Source organism: Chinchilla lanigera, unplaced genomic scaffold, assembly GCF_000276665.1.
Source record: "Chinchilla lanigera isolate Chin_1 unplaced genomic scaffold, ChiLan1.0 scaffold00064, whole genome shotgun sequence".
Lineage (NCBI taxonomy): Eukaryota > Metazoa > Chordata > Mammalia > Rodentia > Chinchillidae > Chinchilla > Chinchilla lanigera.
The window spans coordinates 11,257,993-11,285,603 of NW_004955465.1; the positions used below are offsets into that span (position 1 = coordinate 11,257,993).

Below are 27,611 nucleotides of genomic sequence, written 5' to 3' on the forward strand. Positions count from 1 at the left end.
ACCTCATCCTTTTTTTCTTGAGCATAACCTAAATTTTTATCCATTTTGATTTTTCTGTTTTCCTTCTTTTGCTCATGAAGAAAGAGGGTGAACCAACTTGACAAATAGTCTGTTTTGAGTACCTGCTTATTCTTTCCAATAAAATGTTTTCTACAAAACACTTTAATCTCTCATGAGGGGGTTACTTATTTTATGAACACCTTCGGTACATTTCTTCCACAGCTTAGATGTTTCTTCCCAATATTCCTTCTGAACGTGATGCTATTTATGGAAGAGGGAGGTGTGGTAGATTGACAACTGGTGGTCTGAGTAAGTGTGGTGCTGGGTGTGGGAGACCTTCCTGGGGATTGTTGCCAGCAGTGTAAGAGGCAGACCTGGAGAAGAAGAAGGAGGCTGTTGGGTGTTGAGAGAAGCTGTTGGATGCTGTTAGAAGCTGTAAGAAGCTGTTTTCTTGAAGGAGCTCACCATGTTGGCTTTCTGATGAACTCGGATGTTCTCATCATCGAAGGAGCAGGACCTCACTGTCACTGAGAATGGCTTCAGTTCACTTTGGGGGAGCTCTGGTCCTCCTTTGAGCATCGCTTCCTGGCTTTGGAGGGGAAGATGGTGCACTGCTCAGTCTCTTGGAGAAGCGTGTTGTGTTGGCTTTCCTGATGGGAACTTGGCTTTCCTCATCATCGGAGGAGCTCGGGATCTCATTGTCACTGAGGATGGCTGTGGTACTTTTTGGGGGAGCTCTGGTTCTTTGAGCATTGTTTCTTGGTTCCAGTGCAGATCTCTCAGCCTTCTAGCATAGATTCTTCATCCTGCTGGCACAGACTTTCTAGCTTCCACCACTAACTTTTGGGCCTTCCCTGAAACAGGCCTGCGTGAGACATTGTCGTGGGCTCTAGGTCTCCAGTTGGACTTGTGGGAGGCATTGTTATGGGCTTTAGGTCTTCAGCTGGACTCATGATGCAGGACATGACTGTAGGATCCAGGCCCTCAGCTGGATTCTTTGGTCTTTAGTGTGTGGACAGATTTCCTGCAGTCTCTTTTTATATGTGATTCTTTGGGTGACTGTTATAAATAATCTTATAAAATATGTGTCCTGTATTATATTGTTCCCCTTGCAAAACCCCAGACCACAACAGGAGGTCAGGGAGAAATAGGGGGAGAGAAGCAAAGGCAACAATTCATTTTACCACATAAAATGATGCTGCTTTGGCCTCTTGAGTGTGCCTTGCTGACAAGCACTGACATAAAGTGAGACATTGTAGGGCCTCGCTGGTCTCTCAGTGTTCCCTGGGGAGAAAAGGCAGTGGGAATGAGAAAAAGACAGACAAGAGACAAGAGCTGGTTTAGGTCAGAGGACCTAAACAACAACAGTAGGGGCGTTTATACTCTTGCAAAGTTAGTATCTTGAGACACAGGTTGCGAAGCTATTAATGACTGAAATTGTCCAGGCAGGATGCTTTTCTCAAGTCTGAGGAAGCTTGACGTCTTTAAGCACTGTGGCCTTGTCTTGCCTCCACACATACAACCAGGTTGCAGCTTCACCTGCTCCCAACAAGACATTTGTCCTGTCTCTCATATTAGCTTGATTTCTGTCTTCATTGAACCCTTCTGTATGGATAACTGAGACTTCTGCCATTCTGACACCGTGCTGTAGCTTCTCAGACTTGTTTAACCAGATCCTCAAGTTGTAATTTTTTGTACATTTAGTCTGTTCTATTGACTAAAAAATGAGTTTCTACTTAGATACTCAGGTGCCATGACATGTTATAGTGCCATCCTGGCCGTGAGCCTGGTCACCGTTGGCACTGTAAAGTGGTGAGGGACACAGGTGGCATTTCAGGACACCTATGGGAACTCTACTTTTGTGTCAAGTGGCTGTCATCTGTGTTGGTGGAAAGACCACAGGAAGTACCAGAACTACTGAGGATGGAAGGGCATTTTAAATTGAAGGGAATTGTGACGTTTCACATAGAATTTAATGAAAATGAAGATACATATTTTTCCCATTCGGGTCTACATGCCTGCCTGCCTTCCATCCATATAGACCTCATGGATCCTTGTTTAAACTGTTATAACTAATTCTGCTGATCTGTAAAAGTTTCCCATGAGTGTCACTCTAGAAAAGTGACATCGTTTCTTCTGGTGCCATTTTCTCATGCAGAAATCCTGCCAGGATTTTCTAGAGCACCAGCTGCCAAATCTGTAAAATGGACAGAGAGGGCACAGGTGGCTGTGGTGGCTCATCTGTGGTCACTGGAATCAGACGTTTTTAAGTTAAAGTTCCCTGCAAAACCAGGAGACACGACTTAATATTTGTTTGAACCAATTTTAATGTAGTAAATCAAATTAATGTCTGTTTGAAACTCAGTTAATATGTGTTTTAGAGCGAGCACTTCCAGAAAGAGGTTAAGGAATGAGCCCAGAGGCTCTGGGAGGTTATAAAAGTGGCAAAATATGTGAGCAGTTATCACCGCAGCAGGAGGAAGCCAAACGCCAGCACGGAGAAACAAAGACCCTCAAACTTTAAAGAAAGTTTGGCGCAACTGATCTTCCTTTTGCTCCCAGGAAATGAGAGTCAGCAGAGTTGGTGAGATTTACAGTGAGGTCAGCCTTCCAGAGTGGGAGTTAAGCCCTTATTAAAAGCAAAATTAAGAGTGGAGCTCCCTATCTTGTCTACTCTGACTAGTGAAAGTTTCCATTAGCTGTTATCACTAAAAATGTGAATTCATGCGAACAAACAACACTGTTAACTGAACAGGTATTTCCCCATCCTCCTGTTTACTAAGTGGGAGAGATGGAAGACGTTGTGGAGCTCATGGCCTCACGTTGTGGAGCAGATGAAGTGTGTGTGCCTGTGCCTTTCAGAGCCCCTGTGCATGTGCCTCTGGGCTTGTCACCTTGTTCTATATAATGGAAGTTCTGGTTCTCCCTGAGAGCCCTTAGTCTACTCTGAGAATTTCAGAATACTTCATGGAAAGAACATCTTAATTTACCTTCGAGCGTACAAAGGTAAACAGAGATGTCACATTTGTTTAGTCTGGCTGAAATTCATCACTCTGTAGAGTATGATTGTTTGATGTCCCAAACCATTATTATAAATGTTTTTGGACAAAAATATTATAATAAGATAAGGAAAAATGATATAAAATCGGGTTTCTGGCTGTGAGGTGTGGCAGGTAGTGACCTGTAGTGTTGCCTCGGGCTGGGCTGGGATTAGCAAGGCAGAGTCTGGGAGTGCAGGGTACACTGAGAAGCCTGGGCTGAAGTGATGCTGCCCTGTCTCCCGAGCCCTTGCTGCCCAGTCCCTGCCCAGCCCCTGGCTGGCATGGACCGCTGGCTGGTATAGACAGACAGCTCTGGAAAAGCCTGTGCTTATGTGTACACAGACGTCTCACTCGCAGCCTGTGGCTGATGCCTCCTCTCTCAGTTTGCCCATGTGATTTCGCCAGCTGCATGCAGGTTAGGATAGCTCACATCCCAGAGCCTGCTTCTTCATGTAGTCGTCTCCTGCCCGGGGCCATTGTTCCATCTGTCCATGTCATCGGTCCTTCCTTCAAGTTGCCTTCTCCCTCACCTGTCAGTCCCTGTAGCTTCTGCATGCCTTTCCCCTCTGCAACTACAATGCTTTGAGCCAGTGAGCGGGCAGCAGAGAATTGATTCTGACTGTAGGCCTGTTGCTATCCTTTCTTGATGCCTTCCTGTCTGCTGGGCTAGACCCACACCTGCCTGGCTTTGTGTAGCTCTGGAAAAACAGATTGACATCTGGCCCCAGCTGGTAAGTAAATGTCAGCTCTGCTGGGCTCCTGCTCCCCAGAAAAGCCTGTTCCAGGATGGAAGGGTGGGCTGCACTGTTGCTTTCAGTGATTAATAACTCTCACTCACAGAGCAGTGGTAAACAGTGCAACTCCCTGTGTGGTCTCTGGCAGTTCCAACCCCGGGGTATGGCGAACCTCCTCCTGTGTCCCTGAGATCAAATGCTAGAGGAAGTGTTGTTCTGAACTCTGGTTATCTTTTACCACTTTTACTTCTTTTGCACACAAAGCACTTTTTCTGAGATGACATTTGTAGTCATTCATCAAGATTTTTAAAATGGAACTTGTGGCCTAGGTAACCTGTGTTTCTTTATTAATTGTATAATGAAGTCATGAGAGTCAGTGCCCAATCATCAGACTTAATGCTTCTTATGCATTCATGTAGGGTCTCTTCTTTGTGGTAGGAACAATAACAAAAAGAGAAACAAGCAAGCTCCGGTCCTTACAGGGCTGGTGGGATGGCGCAGCCGTGAGGAGGCAGAGCAGGGTCTGCATGGTGGGAGTCTGTGGGGGGCACAGCAGGGCGGGGAGGATGGGCAGTTGGTTCTCCACTGTGGGTCCAGAGAGGGCCCTGGGGAAAGAAGGAGAAGAGTGGGCGAGGGGTTCTGAGCTGCTGAGAGGTACGTGCACTCAACCCTGAGCAGGGCGTGAGTGGAGGCCAGGAGGAAATCAGGCTGGCGAGCAAACCCTGGGGAAATGAGATGGCACGACTGAACCCAGAGGGTTGGCGGAGGAATCAACGTATGCTACCAATAATTTTGCCTGTCTTTAAATTCCTTGCTATATTCTTATTTTCTCAGCAACCAGCTCCTCTCAGCCCCCCTCACCAGTTGTGGTCTAAATGGTTCCCCTTTCTTCTGAATTCTGACTTCATATAACTGATAAACCTCTATCATAATTGCTGTGCTCCAGTTTAATATATACTGTAGAGTCTTGTGTCTCTGGCCCTTCACATTTTACCCGTTATTTTACTGACATTCGGTTATCAATCTTCTATCACTCTGAGAGCCCCTTTCCTTCACTGCTAGTTTCTGTGTGTTTATTTTCATATTTGTGTGTTTGACATTTAAACACATCTTTAGCTTGCCTCTGTCTTCATTCAGCAGAGCAGCCTTGCAGTGTGGGAGACACGCAGAGAACAGATACAGCCCGGCCGTCAGGGAGCTCACATTTTACTGGGGAGAGAGGTAACAGGTGAGATAAGAGATACCAGTGAAAAGGAAATGATGCAGGGCGGAAGGGTGGGAAAAGCAGGGATGAGAAGCATTGGGTTGACTCAGAGGCAGCAGTGGAGAAGGGAGGAGATGCCAGGCAGCCAGAGTGAAGGCTCAGGGCAGGAGCAGGCTGGCCCCAATGTGAGCACAGCAGGGTGACCTGAGGGAGAGGACAGGCTGGCAGCAGGGAGGGGAGTGGCACCGGGCCAGGTGTGGTGGGACTGCAGTGGGAGCAGGCGAGCCTGCCTGCCACCTCTGCTCCTGTGAAAGGTGAGGGGCTGCTGAGGGAGGGGGAAGTGGTGAGAAAGGCCAATTCCTGCAGTCTGAGAAGGAAAGGAGGAGAAAGGGAGACTGTGGGCCTATTTAGGGTGGGTGTCACTGATGGAGTGAGGGGCAAGGGAAGTGGAGCTTTGAGGGCAGCTTCCATCCCACCATTGGGACTGAGGTGACGGGCATGGTTCACAGAGAGGGGGCAGCCTGGGTCTGGGTCTTTGGAGCTCTCTGCACAGCAGTAAGACAAGGATGGCCTTGGTGACACCAGAGAGAGGGAAGAGTGCTGCCCTGGGACCCAGTGGGATCGCACCAGAACCTGCTGGGGATGGCATCAGAGCCTGGAGTGTTGTTGCCAGTACTGTGAAGTTATTTCTAGAAAGGAAGTTAGGGTAGCGTTTTTTAAGTTGGGTCTTTTGGATTTTCTTTTAATCAGTTGGATTTCATTTGTTCTCCTTATTGGGTTTCTACTATTAATGAAATCTCCATGCCTCAGAAAATGCAGCTCTTTTTCTGTGATTAGACCTATATGCCATCATCATCTCATAGTACAGATGTCTCCTAGTTCGAGGTTTTTTTTTTTCCTCTTTATAGTGGTGCAAACATAATCCACATTCAGTAGAAAGCACACTTGGTGTTTTAAGTTCGATCTTGCCCTGGGCTGGCGATGTGCAGCCTGACCCTCCGGACAGTGCCTCGCTCTCAAGGGGAAGCACAGCACCCGCAGCGCTGCCTGCGAAGCCTGCCTGTGCAGCAGGGGAGGTGGAGCAGATGCGTTCTTAATTTACAGAGGGTTTATTGGGACCTAACTCCGTCACAAGTTCAGCAGTATCTATGTTGAGAAGGTACAGAGACAAGTAATTATAACCATATCTTAAAACATTGCTGGGCTCATTTGGGCTCGCAGACATAACTAGGGTTTAGCTGAGGGATCAGAAAGCTCTTTCTGTGAAGGGTCACGCAGTAAATATTTTCACTTCCTGAGAGATGCACCCTGTGTAGGAACTATTCAACTCTGCGGTTGTAGCTCGAGAACGACTGTAAACATGTGCAAGGATGAAAGCAGCTGTGTCCTGCACAACCTTTCCCCAACAGGCAGCGGGCCAGGTTTGCCCCACAGTCTGCAACTCTCAGAACCCTGTGTTTTACGAATCATACTTGTGACCTCTCAGGGGTAACGAACCTATAAAGTACCATCTTGATTTAAAAAAAAAAAAGGAACCACTTAATTTGTTAGTTTATGTTAAAAAGATATTTTGTAAACAATTCGATTTTATCAGCTCTTCTTACTTTTAGAGCTCTGGTCATCAGACTTATACTTCCTTCTTGAGGAACTTCCATAAAAATGTGCAGACAGGCAGCCATTCTCTCCCTTCATTGCCTGCCTGTTTCTAGCATCAGCCTGTTTTTCTCCTTTCCTGTTAGTATGTCCCCAGCATAATGTCCTAGATGAAATTGTTTATCTTGTGTTCCAAAGATTGAGCAGACATTTGGTTCAGCATGAATGTATCATACAAGTGTATAATATGCAGTACCTGTTAAATTTGTCCCGAGTGTAAAATTCTGCTCTGCTATTTGCTATAGCTTCTCTGCCTCAATTTAGTGCTTATCAGTTCAAGGACTAAATAACATATTCATACAAACTGCTTTGAATAGCATCTGCCCAGTGTGGAGGACTTCTGCCAGCCGTTGTTCTCATGGAGCTGTTGCCACCCTGTCCTGAGGCCTTCTCAGTGCCTTGTTCCCCACCATGGAGCCATGGCTTTTGCTGACAGTGAAACAGCCAGCGCCCAGTCCATTCCATGGGGAAGTAGCCTTTTCAACAAATGGTGTGGGCACAACTGGATATCCATTGCAAATAATAAAGGAGGACCCCTAACTATGTACAAAAATTAGCTCAGAATGGATCACAGAAGTAAATGCAAGAGACAAAACTATAAAACTCACAGAATAAAATATAGGAGCAAATCCTTATGATCTTGGATTAAGTGAAGAGTTCCTAAATATGACATTGAAACCATAAGTGATGCAACAAAAAGTAGATAAATTGTACATGTTTTTCTACATTGGCCACCCTTAAGAAAGTGGAAAGACAATCCTTACAGTGGGAGGGAAAGTTGAAGTTAAATATCAGACAAGGGAGCTATATGTAGAATATAGAGAGAGAACTTTTAAACTCAGTAATGAAAAGATAAATAGTTCAATTTAAGGAAAAAGATTATAATACACAGATGGCCAGTGAGCACTTGAAAAGATGCTCAGTATCATTACTCATCAGGAAAATGCAGATGGAAACCACAACGAGACAAAAGGCAGACCACAGTGCTGAGCAGGATGTGGGGAAATGAGAACCCTTAGAATTTGCTGGTGAGAATGTGGAATGGTGTGGCCACTGTGGAAGGCAGTCTGGCAGGTCCAGAGTGTTAGGCATAGTGTCCCATGTGGCTCAGCAGCTCTGCTCCTAGGCATACATGTTCAAGAGAGAAGCATTAAGGGAAAGAAGCCAGTCACAAAAGCCCACACGTTACATGTTGTGAAACGTCCACAGTAGGTTAATGTGCAGATTTGTGGTTGTCTGGCTTAGCGTGGAAGTTGGGGGCTGGGCAGTGACTGCTGATGAGCACAGTTTCTTTTTGGGGTGAGGAGAATATTTTGGAATTAGATGGTAATGATGATTGCATAATGCTGTGAATATATTAAAACCACAGAATCATAAACTTTAAAATGGTGAATTTTATGGTATGTGAATAAATCTCAACAAACTATTATTTAAAAAGAAAGATCCCATATTTGCCTTCGTGGCTTTGAAAGATTGTGGGTAAAACATGCTTTCTTTTTTCCTCTTTTTTATTTGAGGGCTGTTACCTGAGCTTTACTCAGGCCTAGATGACAAGGGCTACTCGGCTGTTGGCTCCATGGTGAGCCACTGCCCAGGTCCTGAAGTAGCGTGTATAGGCTGCAGCCTCTTCTCAGGGGACTTTTGGGACCAGGAAGTCACTAAGGCCAGTGACCTTACCCAGTGAGAGGTTTTTTCATATGAAGACCGGGGTCATTCACACAGCAGTGAGTATACCAGTGTCCAGGAGTTTCAGCCTCATTATTTTAGAGGACTTACTATTAGGTTAATTTGTGGATTGTGTGTAGAGGTGATTTCAGAAAAAGGCACATCAGTCGCATCTGTTTTCTAAAAGCTGTCTTACAGCACAGCATTATACTGAATTGTTGCTCACTGCCCTCTTAGAAGTTACCAATTCATATATATGTTAGTAAGTTGCCATACGCTCTTTGTTATAAAAAGATTGTATAAACTTGCATTATACTAGGTCATTCTGTCTTAACTTAAAAATGGAAAGCAAAACAATCCTTTCATACATCAACTGTATTCTGAAACATACATTCTCAATCTTGTCTGTACACAAAAATCAATTGGGACTTGTGAAGACCATGAGTGTCCTAGGTCTGTACCCCCAATTTTCAGGGGGTGCTTGGCCTATGATAATCATTACCGCAGGGATTCAGCTTGGAAAGAGGGGATAACCTAAGGGTGTTCTTTACATTACAACAGGTAATGAATGGGTATTACAGTATTTCCTAGCCATTTGGTGGCAGAAATAGATGACAGCCACACTCTTGCTCTGCCGTTAGGAAATAGAACTTTTTTTACCAACACAGTGTGGCACAGTGCGTGGAATCTTAGTGCTTGCCACTCCTGCCAGCATCTGCACTGTTACCTGTGAATGCAGCCCTGTCTCCTCCACCCTCTCCTTGCAGATTTCCTTTGACTTAGCCGAGTACACTGCAGATGTTGATGGGGTGGGAACTTTGCGGCTTCTGGACGCAGTGAAGACCTGTGGCCTTATCAACGCTGTGAAATTCTACCAGGCCTCCACAAGTGAACTTTACGGGAAGGTGCAAGAAATACCCCAGAAGGAGACCACCCCTTTCTACCCAAGGTCACCCTATGGTGAGAAGCCATGCATGGCACTCAGTGTGTGTTGGGGCTGGGGCTGCTTTTGTTTCGTTTTGTCTCCGTCTCCCAGCTGAAGTCATTTGGGTGTGGGATCGACATGAAGGTAGACTTAGAGTGACTGCGCTTGTTAAGAAGCATACCTTTATAACTTGCTAACTACACGTATTCGCTGCCATGCCCCGGGGTAAGATTACTACTCGCTTCACCATCCGTGTGCACTCACCCCATCCTTCCAGATCACTTTAAGAGGAAAGTTAGAGCCAGCGTGATTTTTGTGTTGAAGGGTTCTGAGATTGTGCTGAGATGATAAGGTTTCATGTTTTTTATTTCCCCATGAAAGATTCCCTGAGCTCAAATCCTTAAAAAAAGAAAGAAGAATCTGGTACATCTAGTATATTTGTAAAGAAAATACTCATGAAAGACTTCAGTGATAAAATTTCAAAGCAATTCAAATATTTAGATCCCCAGTTTTTTCCTTTCTAATACTTTAGAACTAGAAAAGAAAAAAGACTATAAGATCTATAGATCTTATAGTCTACTCGCTTTTAGAACTAGAAAAGAAAAAACTTTAGAACTAGAAAAGAAAAAAGACTATAAGAAAAGTGGACTTGCATGCAGTATAATTGAATTAATTACACAGTAAAAGAACAAACTATGGATATAATAAAAGTAGGAAATTATTAAATACTTCCTATGAGCATGATTAAAGCATAGGAATCTTTATTTTATTTTGACTTTTAATTCATATTTCTTGTTATTTTACTGTATTACACATTATAATTTTTGAAATTATTCCAACAGGGGCAGCAAAACTCTATGCCTATTGGATTGTGGTAAACTTCCGGGAGGCATATAACCTTTTTGCAGTGAATGGCATTCTTTTCAATCATGAGAGTCCCAGAAGAGGTTAGTAAATATACTTATTGTAAAAAGAACTTTAGAGTTGAACAATAAAAAGTTGCAGGTATATTCTGCATATGTTCTATTTACTAAAAACTTTTACCTCTAATTTGAACTGTCATAAATGTCAGAAGAACTAAATGAAGAAGTGTTAAATGAAGAAATGTAAATCTGGTCTTAATTGCTTATCAAGTTTATGGGGTTTTTAAAAATTCATTATGAAAAACAGCATGTTCCAATTTTACCATATTTGTCAATAGGTCTTATAAAGCATGTTTTCAACCTATGTATTAGAAAGTTCCCATGTAAACACAAAGGAGTGAGAAGAAGAATAATGGTTCTTTCTAGAAGTTGCTTCTATTCACGTAAACTCGGGCATTTGGATATTCAGTATTTTTCTTTACATTCCATTAAACAGACACCCAGAGATTGTTATACTTCTAGAGTATATTTTTAAAATAAGTTTGAAATCATTCTTTATAGTGAGAAGCATCAGTTTTTATAAGACCTTATTTGTTTGTATTGGATCATTGTCTTTTCATAGTTGTTATTGAGACTATTAACATGCTAGCATTAAATTTTAAATAAGAAAATGTGTACCCCCACCATTACTTCTGGTTTAGTGAAGCATAAGAAATCTTAGGTAAGCATATTTTTAACAAAGTAAAAATCTGATCCAAGAAGTTTTATTAAATTTCACTATCATTTAGTCTTTTAGTGTGAACATAAGTGAGGCCAGTATTATAAGCTGTTTCATGCCCAACAGCTCGTGTTAATTATAATTTTTGCAGTGAAATTTTACTTGACTGTATAGCCACCTAATTAAAGCAACAAGCCATGAAGAAACATTAAAGTGACAGGTTTATAAAGGTATCTTTAGCGTCAGTACATTTTTATTTTATAATTGCTTATGTTAAAAATTCCCATGATGGACTATTAAAGCCTAAGACACAAGCCTGTCATTTCTGTTGCTCAAGTTGCTGGAGATATTCCTTTAATGAATTTTGTGGTTCTGGGTGTGCTCCTGAGGCGGAGAAGAGGGGAAGAGCTTAGGGCTCCCTGCCTGTAGCTCTGGCATGTGGGCGCTGAGGAACCTAGTCTGTAAAGAGAATGCCTACCTCTTCTCTCACCAGCCTGTTTATACACCTTGCTTAGGTTTCTGATTTCTTCTTTGCTTCACCTTTTTCACCTGAAGAGAAAAATAAAAGTTAATTATTATGAATAGGAGAGGGGAAGGCATTCGTAGATTGTAGAGTTAAATGATACATTTGAATATAGTGCCCCCTCAATCCTCTGTAGTTCACAATGAGAACAATCTTGCTTTTTTTATATATATTAATTACATTTAGGTATACATTAAAAATCAGGTTGTGTCGTGTGCAGGTACAAATTCTCTATGATGAAAATCTTTCAGTTTTACAAAAACTTTAAACAAGAATTCTGCTTTGTTATAAAATAAAATTAAAGGAGACGGGTATAATGAGGAAACATTCCTTCCTTCATACCAACTCCCAGCCCTGTCTGCAGACTACGGTTGCTTTCCTAGAAAGGTGCATGAATCGTCCTGCTGTGTGGGCCTCTGTGAAGTGTTAAAAACTTGACTTCATAGCACACAGCATTTTCATTGGTTTTATTACATGTCTAGAAATCAATGGTGTTCTATTTTTTACTGCATTTACATAATAAAATAATAAAAAAAATGTAGAAGTATATGTGAAAATGATGTCAGTGCTTTAATAAACTGCACTGTCTAATACCTAATGCCATATTTCTAGAAACTTCAAAATTAATTTTCATAATGTGACAGGTAGGTTACTCTTAAAAGATCAATTGTTGTTCTCAGCGGAGATGTCTTTACTGTGAGTCTCTTGGTGGTCAGATTGTGTTATATTCTTAAACCTGCAGCTTCTAAAGCAGTGCATATCTGCTAGTGGGCATTCAGTACATATTTTTAAATCAATGTATGAATAAATGAGTATCTCACATTTCAGTTAAACATTCCTGACTTGACAGCTAGATCATTGGAATTAGAAAACAGTAGAAATTTTTAGGATGGTTTTAAATAAATATTGTTTTATTGATTTTACACATATAATAGTTAATTTCAGCCAACAAACTGTTTTAAAGTAGTGACTCAATCTGATAAGCTTTAATGAATAGATAGAGTTAGTGTTTAATAATTCTAGTTTGGATACCCACAGCTTGCTGTGACACTGTGAGTTTGTTTCCTTAAACTGATTGCCCATGTATCTATCAGTGTTCATGCCCTATTATGAGAGGCAAAAACACTCCTTTATCTGGATGGAGCAGCAGTAACCCTCGACCTATCCGAGGTGCAGTCACAAAGGCCTGAGTAACTGAGCCCATGGTGTACAGATTTGGGGATTCAGGAACTTGTCCTCAAATGGAAAATAATTCACAAGGTACATCTTGTTACATGAATAGCACTTCATGAGAATTTCTAACTTTAAAAAGTATGGAAGAGGTTTTTTTTTTAGTTTTACAGAGAAAAACAAAAACAAAAAAAAAATACAGAATTTAAAACAAGATAATAGGAGATTAACAACAATAATAATTAATATAGTGAGTATTGCTATCTTTAAATTAGTTGCTCAGATTATAAGAAGTATTTTAATATAAATATATTCCAGATCAGAAGTTGGCCAGCTGTGGCTCATAAGCCAAGTCCAGCATACCAGCCTATTTTTTGTGAATAAAGTTGTATTGGAGCACAGCCAGGCTCATTTGTTTACACATTGTCTGTTGCTCCTTTCACACTATAGACTCCTGTAGTCCACAAAGCCTGAAAGAGTCACTGTTTGGACCTTTGAGAAAACATATTGTGGCCCCAGCTGTAGATACTGGGTTCTTCAATATCTGAAAACCTTTCAATTGGGTTTACTGTGGGTTTCTCCCAAGGTAACAAGGAACGCTTTAGAAAGATTTCCAAGAAATGTTAAAGTCAGAGAGTCCATAATGAGCAATCCTTGCACTGAATTCTGGAAGTACTGTGGTTACTTGGAGTTCTGTTGTCCTCAACTGCTGTACTGCAGAGCACAAGTCTCTCCAGGGAAGCTAATTGTCAGCAAAGCGTGGACCTTAACACACCACCAGCACAGCTCATCACAGCAACCCCAGCTCCTGAGTTTTGACCCTTCCTAATTACATGTTCACTGCCTTCTGTGTCTTTTTGATGTTCTCCTTAAAAAAAAAGATTATTTAGATTTTTTGTAAATGTATCTGAGTTGTTTTCAGAACTTCATAAGACATGTGGAGGTAGTTGCTCTCACCTGTGCTTGCATGCCATCACACGATTGTCCAGGGAGGAACCATGATCCAGTGACAGGGCCGAGAGCAAGATGCACAGAGCGCTCCAGCTTGAGGGTTGCTTTCTATAAATGGGGCACAGTTGTCAGATTTGCTAACAAAATTTTAGAACAATATGTGCCAAAGGCATGAAAACATGTACACTAGCATGTTTTGTGAATAACTATATCATTCTGCCTTATATATTGATATTCACAGATATTAACAAGCTGCTCTTATTTTTAAGCATTTAGCTTTTTAAAATAAAAGTATATATATTCAGTTATTGATGAGATGAGTAAAGGCTTTATTTTATGCATAAATTGCACAGAACTGCTCATGTATCTGAAAAGCTTTTTCCTCTCATATTATTTCTCTAAATCTGTAATGCTGTATCTTCTACCTATATATGTATATAAATATACTGTTCTGTTTGGACATGCTTCTACTAGATATACAGATTTATGTATTCCCTATATTTTGCTTATTATCTACAACTATTTCATTTCTGCAAGGAAATTGACATACAGATTTTTTTCCCCTTGTTATTAAATTTCTTGAAAAGCTAAATAGCTAATAAGACTATGTTGTTATAAAGACGTTAATTGTATAAGTTAAACCATGAGGAAAAATATGAAAATGTTTTAATTATTTTAAAATAGCTTGTAGATGAGGATATTTGAATTTTTGAACATACCTTTTATCAGTAATAAAATTTACTCTTACATAGATACATTGTTTTGCAAATTAGGGCATTAAAAACAAAGCTGTTTAATAAATCTAACAATATTATTACTTAAGGAAGTGAAGTAACAAAAATGTCCACTGTCTGTCACCTAGATAATGTAATCGGTTTGCTAACTGTGTCTTGATTCTGAACCTTTTGGCAGAGTGCTTTGGCCCATCATTAATACAAATTTGGTGACCTTTAAAGTTTATACATAACATTAATAAAAGTGTATTCCACATACAACATTTTGCATGATGATCAAGGGAAAATGACAATAAAAATAAGAGATATACCTTACATTCTAGTTTCAGAAGATTTAAAAAAATTAAACTGAACTTGATTTCCTGACTTTGATGACTAAAGATACCATGAGTAAAGAGTGAAATACATTACCTTTGAGCATTCCTTTTTTCCCCTGGATTTTGAGTGTGATTTTTCAGTTTTCAGTGTGAGTGTGGAATTAGTGGCTTGGCCGGACTTCAACTAAGGAGTGGCCGAGGCCTCTGCAGGACCTCTCAGGCCCTCATCTTAGAGACGAGGGCCAGGCCAGGTGCGTGGCCGGTGAGTTCACTGCTGCCCAATGTTGGCCCGACCAGCCCACACCCTAAAGACACTGGCTTTATAGAAGGAAGTCAGTTCAGATTTCCAGTCACTCAATGAGTATATTTTTCTTACGTTGACTCATCTTAGGCTTTTGACCATTAGGAGAGTCTTGGCATTATGCTGACTGCTGCTTACAGCTTGACTGAGGAGGTAACGTTTGGCTAAGTGGACCTTCCTCATGCGCCATTAGTTTACCAGCATGAGTCACATGCAGCGGTTGGTTTCATTTGGATGTCTCCTGCCTGAGTAAGAAGTCACACTCCATGTTGGCAGTGTGCTTCTTCCATTCTCCCCCTACTCTCTCTCCTAAGGGTCTGCAGACAGGGTACTTGGGGCTGGAGTCACAGCTTAGAGGTAGAGAGCACTTGTCTAGCATTCCTGGGGTCGGGTGCCTGCACAAGCAGGAAGGACCTTTACTCAGTTCTGGGTAAGGGGATTTTTCTTCTCAGCAGATTCCTTCTTAGGCTTCCCCTCTTGCTTGCCTGACCCCTTCCCCAGACTGTCTCCACTTGCTGTGTGTAGCTGTGGTGATTGGATCACGGGCCTGTAGAGAAAGACCCCAGGAGCACGCCTTCCTCCCAGAGCTCCTCCACGCCACCTCCCCGTGAGCTCTAGCTTTGCCCGCTAGCCCGCACACACCACTCACAGGCTGCCCGCCTGAGCTCATTTTATTCTACATTTCACCGTTTCCTTTTTCTAAGCAGAGGAGTCAGACCCATTTAGTTGTCACTGTCAAGTGTTACAATAGTGAAAAACATTACACCAGTGAGCTGGTTTGGGTGCTTGTGGCATTGGGGATTACTATTCTAAAAGTCCTTTTTAAGTCCTTTTGATTACCGTACACATTTCTTTATGTTTATATGAAAATGTGTATATATTTCTAATTTTTCCTTATTTTTTATTACTAAAGTAGTATAATGGCCCATTAAATGCTATTCCCTCTTTTTAAAAGTTCTGGAGAATAACCATTTCTCCCAGAATACCATCAGAATTTATGAGAGAGAAAGAAATTTAAAGGTCAGTTCATCCCACCTTTTCATCAATGAAGAACTGAGTCAGCATGAGATCGAGGTGCCCAGTGTCATAAACTGAACAAATGATACGTGATACTAACGTAATCTTGAGGGAGCGGGAGTCATACAAACACGATTTCTATGTGCGTAAGTCGCATACAGATGAATGTTAGAGTTGGAAATAGAGGAGATCAGTCCTTCCTGGACAGGGTGGGTGCTTGGACTTTGCTATAAAATAAGTGGAGAAATTGGAGATTTAATTTCTCAGTTGGTCTCCTGTCTTTTGTAAAAGGTATTCATTAGCTTCTCTCAGGTGTTTGGCAGAAATAATCATAATAAAACAAACATTATTTTAAGTTAAAATGTGTGATATGACACAAATAACTTACCTTGGCTATTAGCAAGAAGTTGGCAATGAGAACAGAACTAATGCAATAGATTAAAAATCATGGGCTATAAGGACTTATAAGCACTTTAAATATAACCCTAATTAACAGTTTGAGACTACCACAAATGGAAGGTGTACTGCCAGTGTTTAGATATTGAGCCATTTTTAGACGATATGGCACATTCTTCTAAACATAGGCTTCCTAAGAAATCATATAGACCAGTCTAAACACACTGTTCACCTCACTGAGCTAATCTGATTTTGTAAGGTTCATGAACTTGTGGTTTTGAGTTGTAGTCTTGAGAGTTTTTTAGTTACCAAGTGTTTTGCTTCTCCAGATGTCTATATTTATTATCATAAGTTAATCTTCAAAAGTTTCAAAACTATAACAATATTTAAATAATTTCCCCCTTTGGAAGATTATTCTTTATTTGTTGCTGCAGAGATGAGATTCATATTGTACGATCCAGTTTCCCAAATGGGTAGAGAATTGAATGGTGGGGTCAGAATGACTTGCTCCCAGGGAGACAGGCGGCAGTGTGGTTCTCATAACTGAGGGGGTGTGACCCCTGCCATCTGACAGGTAGGGGCCAGGTACATCTTGGACACGCTCTAGTGCACAGGACAGGACGGTCCTTCCTCATGGAGAATGAGCCAGTCCACAGTGTGGAGCGTGGTGAGTGCGAGAAGCCCTGAGAACAGATTCACCCCCAAAACATTACTAAAACAGAATCTAGGCCAGAGTTGTGGGTAAGAGTAGGATCTCATTTGTCTTTACCCATCACTCTTGCTTTGAAGTAAATTCTTGTAGAGTGGTAGCAAACACTATATACCCTTCTGGTTTCAGTATCTCTGTGTGAAGCTACTTCAGCCTTAGGTCTTCAGGTCTACTCCAGGGTAGCCCTGCTTCGTGACAGCCTAGACAGCAGACTTGCAATGTCAGAATCCTTGCTCACTCAAGGGTCAGCTCTAAGTTAGCCACCTGCGGCCCACAGAGCAAGTCATGGTGGGGCTGTGACCCTCCTCCACCTCCCAAATGAATGAACATGTTTACCTTTTGTTGTAACTTATCACAAGAATGAATTACTCCATGAATGAGCTGTGTTTATGTTCTGACTTTAGTATAAAACAATTGTGAAAACTATAGGATTATGGTAATATTCATGTGAAAGGTTTACTGTGAGACTTTCCCTTTAGAAGTGTTAAAGTTTAGAGGTAGTTTAATGTTGTAGGGTATAATATAATGAATGATAGAAGTTAAATAATTATTGTTTTTGTTTAATCACAATGGACAGAAAATACTTCTTTCTCTCCGTATAAATAATATATGTATAAATAAAATAATCTTCAAAAAAGGTAGTAAGTATTTAGTTTGACTAAGTATTTAATAATAAGTACTCGGCAGTCTGACTATCAAATTCAAATTATCTTGCTTTAAAATACTAAGAAACCAGCAAACCAGTATCAAACAGCTCGGGATTTTGTTTGTATTTCTATCAAAGGTGCTTGATAATTTTTTTAAGATGTGCATCTGAGTCTTAATATAGTGAAAAAAATGTTAGCTGTTGGTTGTGAAACCAAGGGATGAAGTAATCTCCTGCTAGAGTTCAGTAGAGCATTGTAGGCTTTACACAATACCACTTTGTCTGTTCACAAATAGATTGTTGGTCACTACCCTTGGACCCACCTGGTTCTGGGTCACCTTTCTGGTTGGGGCACAGAGTGACATCACGTGGTTACTGTTGCATTTGTGGTGTGCTACTCCACATGTGGTATGCACCCTGGGCTGTCACAAGGCTGTCCGGCCCATGGTACTCTGTGGGGACGTGAGGTGGAGTTGCATAACCATGAAGGACTTTGGAAACAGCCTTGGTCTGCTAGAGGTGGTTATTACCACCACACCTAATGAAGTCCCTCCACCAGCGAAGGTGATATTTGGAGGGTTTCCAAATTGTATTTGAGAGTTTCTATATATTGGAGAATCTGTGTGACATAAATGTTGGAAACCAAACTGAGGACTGCCAGTCCCCCGCAGTGCAGTTCCCTATAAGTCTAGCCAGGCAGCACGCACGAGGGCTTGGCTGCCTCCCAGCCAGGCGCACTGGAGCAAGTTGCTCAGGCCTCAGTTTCTTCATCTGTATGTGGAGCAGACGATCATGCCCACTGGGTAGGGGGATCACGAGGATCACCTACCGTAGCATTCACATGCAGGCTAATGGAGAACGTGGAAAAGGTGAACACGGTGCCTAGTAGACACGTGAGCCTTAGCTTGCTTCCCTTTCTCTCCGCTTTACCTCCTTGCCTCTTCCCGTGTTTCCAGCTGAGCCCTGGACTATTCGTTTCTTCACTCCTCCCCTCCCAAGGTGCAGGACCCGGGTGGAGCCAACTCTGCTAGTTGGGTTTGGGCGGCTGCTGGCTCAGGATAGCGCAGCAAGGAATGTGAGTACAGCGAGGCCTGCCAGTGAGACATGGGCTGAACTGACAACCAGGAACATGTCTGTGATGTTTACAGACGAATTAGGCTACTCACCGAGGCAGTTATGAATTGCAGTAAGTAGTTTTGGAGGATTGTTGGGATCGTAGGAAAAGCTATTTACTATCAAGATTCTGGCAGGTTAACCACTTGACATTTGAATTAGGGAACTAAGAAGGAGAAAAAAGATGTGAATGAAAGGATTGTGGGCAGATTTCAAAGGCCTGGGATCGACAAAATTAATGAAGCCCTCGAGTATTAATGGTCCCGTGAAAATCTTACGTGAAGTACATGTGATTTTGTTTAAAAAAATTTCAAACCAGAAAAGAAAATACCACTTTACTTTTTGGCTATACTAATAAAAAACACGTAAGTACTTTGTTTCTTTAGTGATGCTAGGCAAGTGCCCTACTGCTGAACTGTACCTCCAATCTCATAATTCTAACAAAAAGTTTAAATTTCAAGATAAATTACTCTCCCCTCAACATAACATTTGGCTTTTTCTTCCAAAATTCACCCCCCCTCCCCGGTACTGGGAATCGAACTCACAACCTCACGCTTGGTAGGCAGGTGCTGTGCCGCTGAGCTAAATCCCCAGCCCCTTTCTTCCAAAATTAATTTGGGTATGAGCTTTCTTTGTCACTACTTGTTATGAAACTGTTCTGCTTTTCTGTGGGGTGCTGGCGATGAAGCTAGGTCCTTGTGTGTGCTAAGCACATACTGTATCGCTGAGTTATCTTGGCCCTTCCCCCTTTTAATTGGTTCAGCCAAAGATACAGAACTATTGGACTATTTAAATTCAATTCTGGTTCTGCAAGTTCCTAGATGAGTGACTTTAGGCAAGGTTCTCAATCTCTCTGAGCCTCAGCCTACTCATCTGTAAAATAGGATAATGATGGTCTTTGGGTTGTTACAGGCATTAAAGGAAATGGTATAAGTAAAGTTATTATCACATTATCATTATCACCACTAAGACTAATGTCCCCCTTAGAGAAATGGGTTCATTTGTGCCACCTCACAATTTAAGATGTAATAGTAAATAAGAATAGTGAAGTGGGGGGGATGAACGAAGGAATAGATGACTTTCTTTCCCTGCACCAACTAACTCGTTAAGCTTTCACAGCTGGGTAAGTGATAATGAAAGGAGATAAGACTGATAAAGTAACTCATGGGATACCGAGCATGAAGTGTTGGAAGAATAATGGTCTGTGCTTGTGTTGTTCAGAGGGCTTTAATTACCAGACGTCACTGTATGGACTTTTGTGTGGACAAACCATAGTGAAGGATAGAATAAAAAATTCTCAGTGTGAGAAGGGTGTTGTGTTAAAGGAAGTTCGCTTTTGCCTAACTTCTTTTCTGCCAGTGCTTTAAAGATTTCTCAGAGAGCCCTAAAGCAGGACGTACCCGGGATAACTGGCCAGTGAAGGGATGTGCAGGTACAGGGTGATCGCGGAGAAGCCCTTCCTGGGCGGAGGATGGAAGGTGCGCAGCAGCTCCTCATCAGTGGAGCTGGAGGAGCCACAATGCCCACAGTGTTAAAGCAGGCTGGGCAGAAGTGCTGTGGAAACAGCACAACCCTGGCCTTTGTCACTTGGGATCCTCCTGAACAAAGAGGCGCTTTTTAAGGAGGAGGAAGGCGTTTCTTAGAGAAACACAGGTACATTTTATTGGAAGAATAATATGCATGTTGATAAAAGCTTAGGACCAACATCCCCATCCTGGCAGAGTGCGGTGCGCATGTCCTCGGAAGTGCTTTGTGTTGAGCAAGGTTTCCTAGTCTGCAGACCAGGGAAGTGTTTCCCTTAGGAGACAAACCAAAGATGGGGAATGGAAATGTGAAAGCAGATAATCTACCCTTCTTTGCCCAGCATTAACACGAGCTTATGCACCCACATGATGAGTGATGTGTGTTCTTCTCTAGCAAACATTCAGAAGAGAGCACTGAGGACATGGCCCAGAGGTTTGATAGTTTCAGCTTCTAGGCCTGCTGGTGATCTAGCGATGAGGATGGGACCGGCACTCATCAAGACCTCACTGCGCCCGGGCATTCTACTTTTCCTCCTCGTTTAGCCGTCATGACAAAACAGCACGGTAGGATTGCTTATAGCCAGTGTGCAGGTGAAGAGATAGGCGTTCGGAGGTTAAACACCTGGCTGTAGTAAGTGAAAGGTAAGGGTTTGCAGCCGCGACTTGACTCCAGAACTGGGTGTGTCCTTAGCGTTACACTACTCCTAGGATAACCTGTCCCATCCATCCTATTTCACTTCTCAAAATGAGCTCTGTTCTAGTCCCATTTAGGTTTGTTGAACCCTAAAAAATGCTACCATGTTTTTAACTAGTCAGCATCATTTCTTTAAAAAAAGTTAAGAAGTACTGAAGAAAATCTTTGACCTGAGTTTCCCACATAGTTGCCAGAGAAATTGAGACAAAGCTGTCCTGGAACTGAGTCTGTTAACTTGCTGAAGCTATGCTTTGTGGTATTTCGTTCATGGAAACTACCCGTGAGCATCGTATCAGCTATCCTGCTACATGGTACACACTCTCATTTTTCATAATTGGGTATATTGTTTGTATGTGTATGTGACTTAAATTAAATCTACTTTCTCTTGATTTTGGGACCAGTATCTGTTCTTAGCTGTTTTGCAGCTCATACGCATTGCTTTCATGCAAATCAAGTAAGGGCCTTAAAGCTGAGTGTACAGCCTCCAACATTCAAGGCAAAGCTCCTTGGGTGGGAAAAGTGAAACAGTCCATCTCCTTGCACAATATGGCTTAATGTCAGCGCATTTTAGAAATATCTCCCAAAGGCTTGTTTTGCTCATTGCCCGATTTCCAGAAAGTAAACTTCATGCTTCATTCCCCTGTATGGCTCTGGTGAGCCTTGTCAGTGACCTGCCTGCTGTGGGCTTACCTGGCATTGTGGACCTTTGTGTGCGACTCCACAGGGTAGGGGAACCTCAGTAAGAGTTTATGTTTAAGCACTGTCAGCTAGAAGCAGGATCAGTATCATTCCGGAAGGTCACTCTGTCAGCTCTGAGGTGAAGCCCCTGGAGAGAGACTCTCCGTAATGAGGAGAGCCCTCTTCCTTTCCCAGTGTGTGTGTCCTGCATCAACAGTGATGGCAGTGTTTACTGGCTGGCACACAGTACTTAGCAGTCAGTCTTTATCTCTTAATTATTTTTGCCTTTGGAGTCTGACCCTTCTCAAAAAGTTGTTTGAAGTCCAAATCAAGTATTAGCAACAGTGATTACAGAGGAGGCTGCGTTACTTGCTCTCCTTGGGTGAATAAATAGCACTTGCAGTATTTGTTTTCAGGATATTACATGTATTTACTTTTCCATGGCAGGAGGGAATAACAGAAACCATATCAGGAATGCCAAGTAAACTCATTGTGGAAGAAGACACAGCTCCCTCATTTTACGGATATTTGTCTCACCCCAGTTTTCTATCAGATGAAGAATTTGAAGCAAAGCCCCTTTGAAGGTTTACTTTGCCGTCTACATATGAGGATGGCTATAAGCCAATACTATTTCTTTAAAGTTACTTTGAATATGAAATTTATGTGGAGTATTCCTGCTTTATTTCTTGGGTGTCATTACTGTTCTGAGTCAGGATGAAGCTAAAGACAATTTTAATGCAAATGGTTAAAGTGTGAGCATTGTCAAATAGAAGTGGGAATGCTGTCATGAGATAGCTCTATCATGTCTGAAATAAAGCCCAAACATAGAATTGCATGATGTGGGAAGAGTTGTTTGTATAATGCTAATAAATCATTTCTACCAAAAGGAGTTGATTTTAAGAGATGGTACTGTACAGGCATGTGCCTCTGTTTGTCCATGAACTGACCTTTCTCTCCTGCAGGAGCTCCGCCTGCCACCTGCCTCCTACAGTGCCTCCCGGCCACAGGGCAGCAGGGACACCCTCACATGTGTCAGAGGGACACAGTCGTGCCCAGGGCCAGATAGGCTTTCCTCATCACAGGCACCTGTAGTCTTGCCTGATGCGTACTGGTGTGCATGTCCTGGAAACACAGACAGGCTAGTTTCAGAATTTAACCATCTTGAGAGTCTCAGGTTATAGCAGAAGTGATAAAGTAACAGACTTTCTCGGAGCTAACTTTGTAAGTGAAAAGCTCCTAATGGAAGAGCCAAAACACAACTGCTTGTCTTTAAAAACTCGCAGTTGAGAGCTAAACTTAAGAGTCACCATGGAGAGTGGCAGAGACTGTAGGGGCAGCAGAAGGGTGTGGAGAAGAGCAGGTCCAGTGCGGGTTGGGAGGCCTGGAACTATTCTGTGGAGGTGAGGCTTGCAGTGTGGACAGTCTGGACGCGGTTGTGAGCGCTCCCTACCAAGAACAGGAGGACAGAGCGCTTGCTTCCTGGTCTGCACAGGGCAGGATGTGGCTGGGAAGGGCTGGGAGCACAGTGCTGGGGCGTGGCCATGAAGAGACACAGGAGTCTTCCGGCCTGTGAGCAGCTTACCACCACTCTAGGGAGAGAGGGCTAGCGTGCATGGCGGCATGCTCTGGGAGTCAGAGGCAGAGGACTGCAAGTTTGAGGCCTTCTGGAGGAGATTAGTAGGACTCTGTCTCAAAAAGTAAGAAAGAGCTGGGGATATAGCTGAGTGCAAAGTCCCTGGGTTCAGTTTCCACTACCGCGAAGAGGACAGGAGAGAGAGGAGTGAGTTGTGGTTGGGTTTGTGTTCAGAGACCGTGATTTTTTAGGACAGCTTTTGTGGGGGAAGAGATGCAGGTCAAGAAGGGCATCTGGTAGCAATGGCAGGAATCCAGAAAAGAAAACGATAAGGGCTCGGGCCAGATGGAATCATTCATTGTGCTGGGCATCTGTCGGAACTTTGGGTTGGCAAAAACTCTCACTGGGATTAAGCAGAATAATTGAACAGAGACAGACAGAGGGTCCTATGGCTGTTTTCCAAGTGTGGGAATGGCAGCAGGGACAGCTGGAACCAGAGACTCAGATGTCTTCAGGGTTCTCCTTGTCTCCTATTTTTTCTTGTTTTGGCTTCTTCTTTTCAAATCACATTGTCCTGTGAAGCCTGAACTAGAGTCACTGCCAGCGTCCACCTCACCACTGTCCCCACCACTGTCCTCACCGCTCTCCCAGCCCTTGCACAGTGAGTCGGGGAGCCTGTCCTTGGCCCCACCTCAGTCGGGGGCCGCTCCTCAGTCACTCTAGTGGGAAAGCGTGGTCCTTTGGGCCTGCTTGGGTCAGGCTCTTGCAGTCACACAGGCAGTCAGGCTGTTCCATGAGGACCATCAAAGAAGACTAAACCCAGGGAATTCACATGGAGCTGCACCCACAGCACCCCCCACCCCTTTGGAGAAAGGTCTTGCTAAGTTGGTCAGGCTAGGCTCAAACTCTGGTCCTTCTGCTTCAGCCTCTGAGTGCTGGAATCACAGGCCTACAGCCTCCATTCTCTCTTGAACCCTTTGGACTTTTGTCCACACATCTTGCACACTCCGATCAGGACCCCTAGTGGCTTTCCCACTGGTCACTTTCATGCTGCCCTGCTCCGTGGTTTCTTCTCTGTCCCTCTGTCCTCGCTCTGCCATGTGGGTGGTTACTTCTCCTGCACACAGGGCTTGTAGGTTGCAGGCTGCCTCCACACTTCCTTCCGGCAGCTCCTCGCCCTCAGCTTTCGGCTCTTGCTGCCTCCCCCTCATCCATCTGCCTCCCACCAGCACAGTGTCCGTGGGTTTGGTTCAAGGACTGTGTCTGTGTTCTCACGCACACTCCTCACCTGATGGTCCCTGCTAGTGTCCAGAGGTGTGCTTGCAGCCTCTGCCCTCCTGTGGGCCAGGCCCAGAGTCACTGGCTTCAGGTGAAGACTGGCATGTGTCCTGTCGTGATGTCACTATTTCACATTCCTTAGTTCCCTGATACCTTGGACAATAAGCAAGAGAAAGGGAATGCAGAAAAGAGCAGTGTCTATCTGCAAGTAGGCCTTGTTTGTTACGTCCATCCATTTGGATCTGGTGGGATTTTGTGTGTCAGGGTTTTTTTGTTTGATCAAGGGCAGTTTTGTCTCCCGGGGAAAACTGGTGATATCTGCAGCCATCCTGATTGTAACTGACGGGCTGCTGCTGCTGTCTGTGGGTAAAAGCTGGGGATGCACAGCTCAGCCCCCACAAAAAGGAATCATCGGCCCCAAATGTTCAGCTGTGCCAAAGCTGAAGACTTCTGAAGCAAGGACTTCTGAGTCTGATTTATCAGTGGAAAATGCCTTGAGCATTTGATGTAAATAGCAAAGTGCTTCGAGGGTCTGTCCTGAAGCACATATTTATAAATGCTTGCCCAAGGTGGAGGCTCTCCCTGACAAACGCACATTGTGAGCTGTCCTCTTTCAAGCCTGGGATCCCTTTAAACATGCCTGTTGGATTCCGAGTACCTGCAGTTAAATAGTGTTGCTCTTGGCAGGACTTGGTGAGCAAATGAGGTATGATCTCTCTGATCTCAGTAGTCTGCTCAGCCAGCCATGACCTTCTCAGTGTCTCTTCTTTCTACACCCTGTCTGCCCCGAGCCGTGGCCCAGGCAGTTCTCAGCGGGGTGGCCAGAGATTACCACAGGGGAAAGATGCAGAGCCCTGTGGCGGAGGTTCACTTGGGGTTCAGGGTGGATTGGAATGATTTCTGTTTTGCAGTGACTATCATCCATACTGTCTTTGTACTTTATCTAACTCCAAAAAAATCTTTAAGTCAAAAGCTTTTGGATGAAGTCCTGGGAAATGGAATAGAATTTTTATTAGAAAAATTGTGGTTACTTCAAATACTATTTGGATACTGACAGATACATTTTACATCTATATGGCTGTAGGCGTGTGCCTACCCAGTCTGTCTCTGTGCAGTTATGAACAGTAGGAATTGCCACACACTCAGGTGTGTTGTTACACTGTTGCTGTGTTAGGTTCCACAGGGTGATTTTAGGGCTGTGGAAATACACAGTTGAAACAGAATTGATTTCGTTCAGAGACATAGGCAGCATAATTGTTGCTTATTTCTTCCCCTTCTTCCACTGTATCAGCCTGAGATGCTCAGTATTGCGTTTTGTTTCAAAAGAAAAAATAAAAGGTACATGTTCTATAAATGTCAGTTCTTTTCCTTCGTCTTTTGTTTTAGAATGTCTGTGACTACAGGGTACGATGTTGGTGTGCCTGATGACACCACAGCTTAAGTTTAAATTAACAAGGACTGTAAGTACCGTGCTCGCAGTGCACACACACTTACGTTAGCATTAGAAGAAGAAAGCCAGGAAGTAAGGGACTGGGCTGGCTCTGTGTTTGAGCCACCTCCTGGTGGGCTGGTGCTGGCAATGCCTCACAGCCGCCCTGGTCCTCTGTCTTCACAGGAAGTGAGGCTGCATCAAGGGTAGAACCGCAAAATCAAGATCTTCTGGCCCAGAACTTTGTAAGGAAAAAAGTGTCGTTTGCTTGGGATGTGAACAAAAATCGTTTCAAATCATTGTGTTTGAGTCAGAGAAATAGTGTGAACAAAAAGAGACAAATTTAGATTTCAACACATTTTTATATATATATACTCATTATACATACATATTCCACATAAAATAAAACGTAAAGCGCGTTTTTTGAACTTCTAAAGTGAAAGTAAAAATAAATACGTGTCTCAGTGATTCTCATCAGCCCCAGATGCACAGGGCAGTGCAGTTTTCATTTCATGAGGTCTGTCATGTTCCTCATGACTCCCGGCATGCTCTCTAGTCCTGTTCACTCAGAGTGAGGCCATTGTCAGGCCGCTAGGGAATGTCTTTCCTCTCTGGTCAGTTCAGGGCAGAAGGTGGGAGTGCGGCGCCTGGTTATCCTGGCGATGCTGCCGGGTGAGAGGCCAGGGTTAGCATCCCCGGCTGCCAGGAGAAAGGAACACTGTCCCTCTGGGGAGGAGCCATTGTTCTCGTAAATGTCCTCTGGCCTCCAGCAGATTGGGAAGATGGTATAAAGATGAACTCTCTGAAGTCAGAGGAAACAAACCACCATCAAAGTGTGCAGAAAGAACAAGTAAGAAATTAGTCGCCCAAGATCTTCAAGTATTGAAATTATGGGACTCACAGTATAAAATTACTGAAACACATGGAAGTAAATAAAATGATAAACCACAAAAAAACAAGCAAAAACGAAACAGAACAATGCACAGGCAGAATTTAAAAAGAAGCAAAGAGAACTTCATTCAAGAAAAACAAGAATGAGTAGCTGAATTGATTAACTTAAATTCTAGATTTGACTGCTGGAGGAAAACTAAATGGATCTAAGGAAATTGCCCAGGTTATTTCAGAAAGGGGAAATAAGGGAAAAATACTTTTTACAAAAGCTTAAGGGATTAGAAGGTAAAGTGAGAAAGCCTAACACTCTTTCCCCAGCCATGGGTTTGCTATGGAGAAGTAGTAAAGAAAATCCAAGGCAGCGGAAGTGCCCAGTGGATGTGCAGTGGGGCAGTGTCCTGCAGCCGTGGAAATGGGTGCTCCTACAGGTCCTAGTGAAGATTGTGATCTCGTTCTGCAGACAGGACAGCTGAGAGCTGTGGACACATCCCTGTGATGGTAGCACTGATAAAAGTCACAGAATTACAGGTGCGGAGAACTAGCGCAGTGTGTCAGCTTCCCACATGCTTCTGGGCAGACCTTGACCTGGCCCAGTGTGGATGTCTCCCGGCCGCAGGGTGCTCCACGCTCACTCAGCATCCCAGTGCCCACGTGGGCTGTGCCCACTTCCTGCTTGCTTTGCTCAGGAGGCTTAGAGGCCTAGCTTTGCATTTAAAGAAATAATATGTTATCCAGCACATTGGCGTTTCTAGTATTGCATTTTTTCTCCTTGGCTGTGTTGCCTGGGCAGGAGCTCTGTTTGTTTCGTTGTATCAATTCTAGCAAAGCTCTAGCCCTGATTTCTTTTCTTATGAGTATAAATTTT

The 27,611-nt window shown here is 43.1% G+C and overlaps 1 protein-coding gene and 1 long non-coding RNA gene across 2 annotated transcripts in view; one reads left to right on the forward strand and one right to left on the reverse strand.

The window, feature by feature from the left end:
• Positions 1 to 27,611, forward strand: part of Gmds (GDP-mannose 4,6-dehydratase) — a 429,050-nt gene that overhangs the window by 124,480 nt on the left and 276,959 nt on the right. The window contains exons 5-6 of the mRNA XM_013521779.1: positions 9,065 to 9,257; positions 10,065 to 10,169. Of these exons, the coding sequence (XP_013377233.1) occupies positions 9,065 to 9,257; positions 10,065 to 10,169 (298 nt within the window). The remainder of the gene's footprint in view (positions 1 to 9,064; positions 9,258 to 10,064; positions 10,170 to 27,611) is intronic.
• LOC106150132 lies at positions 10,994 to 14,743 on the reverse strand. The gene is made up of 3 exons (XR_001236756.1): positions 14,593 to 14,743; positions 13,454 to 13,555; positions 10,994 to 11,352 (listed from the first exon to the last, which is right to left on the reverse strand). It is a non-coding gene; the product is annotated as an uncharacterized LOC106150132 (long non-coding RNA).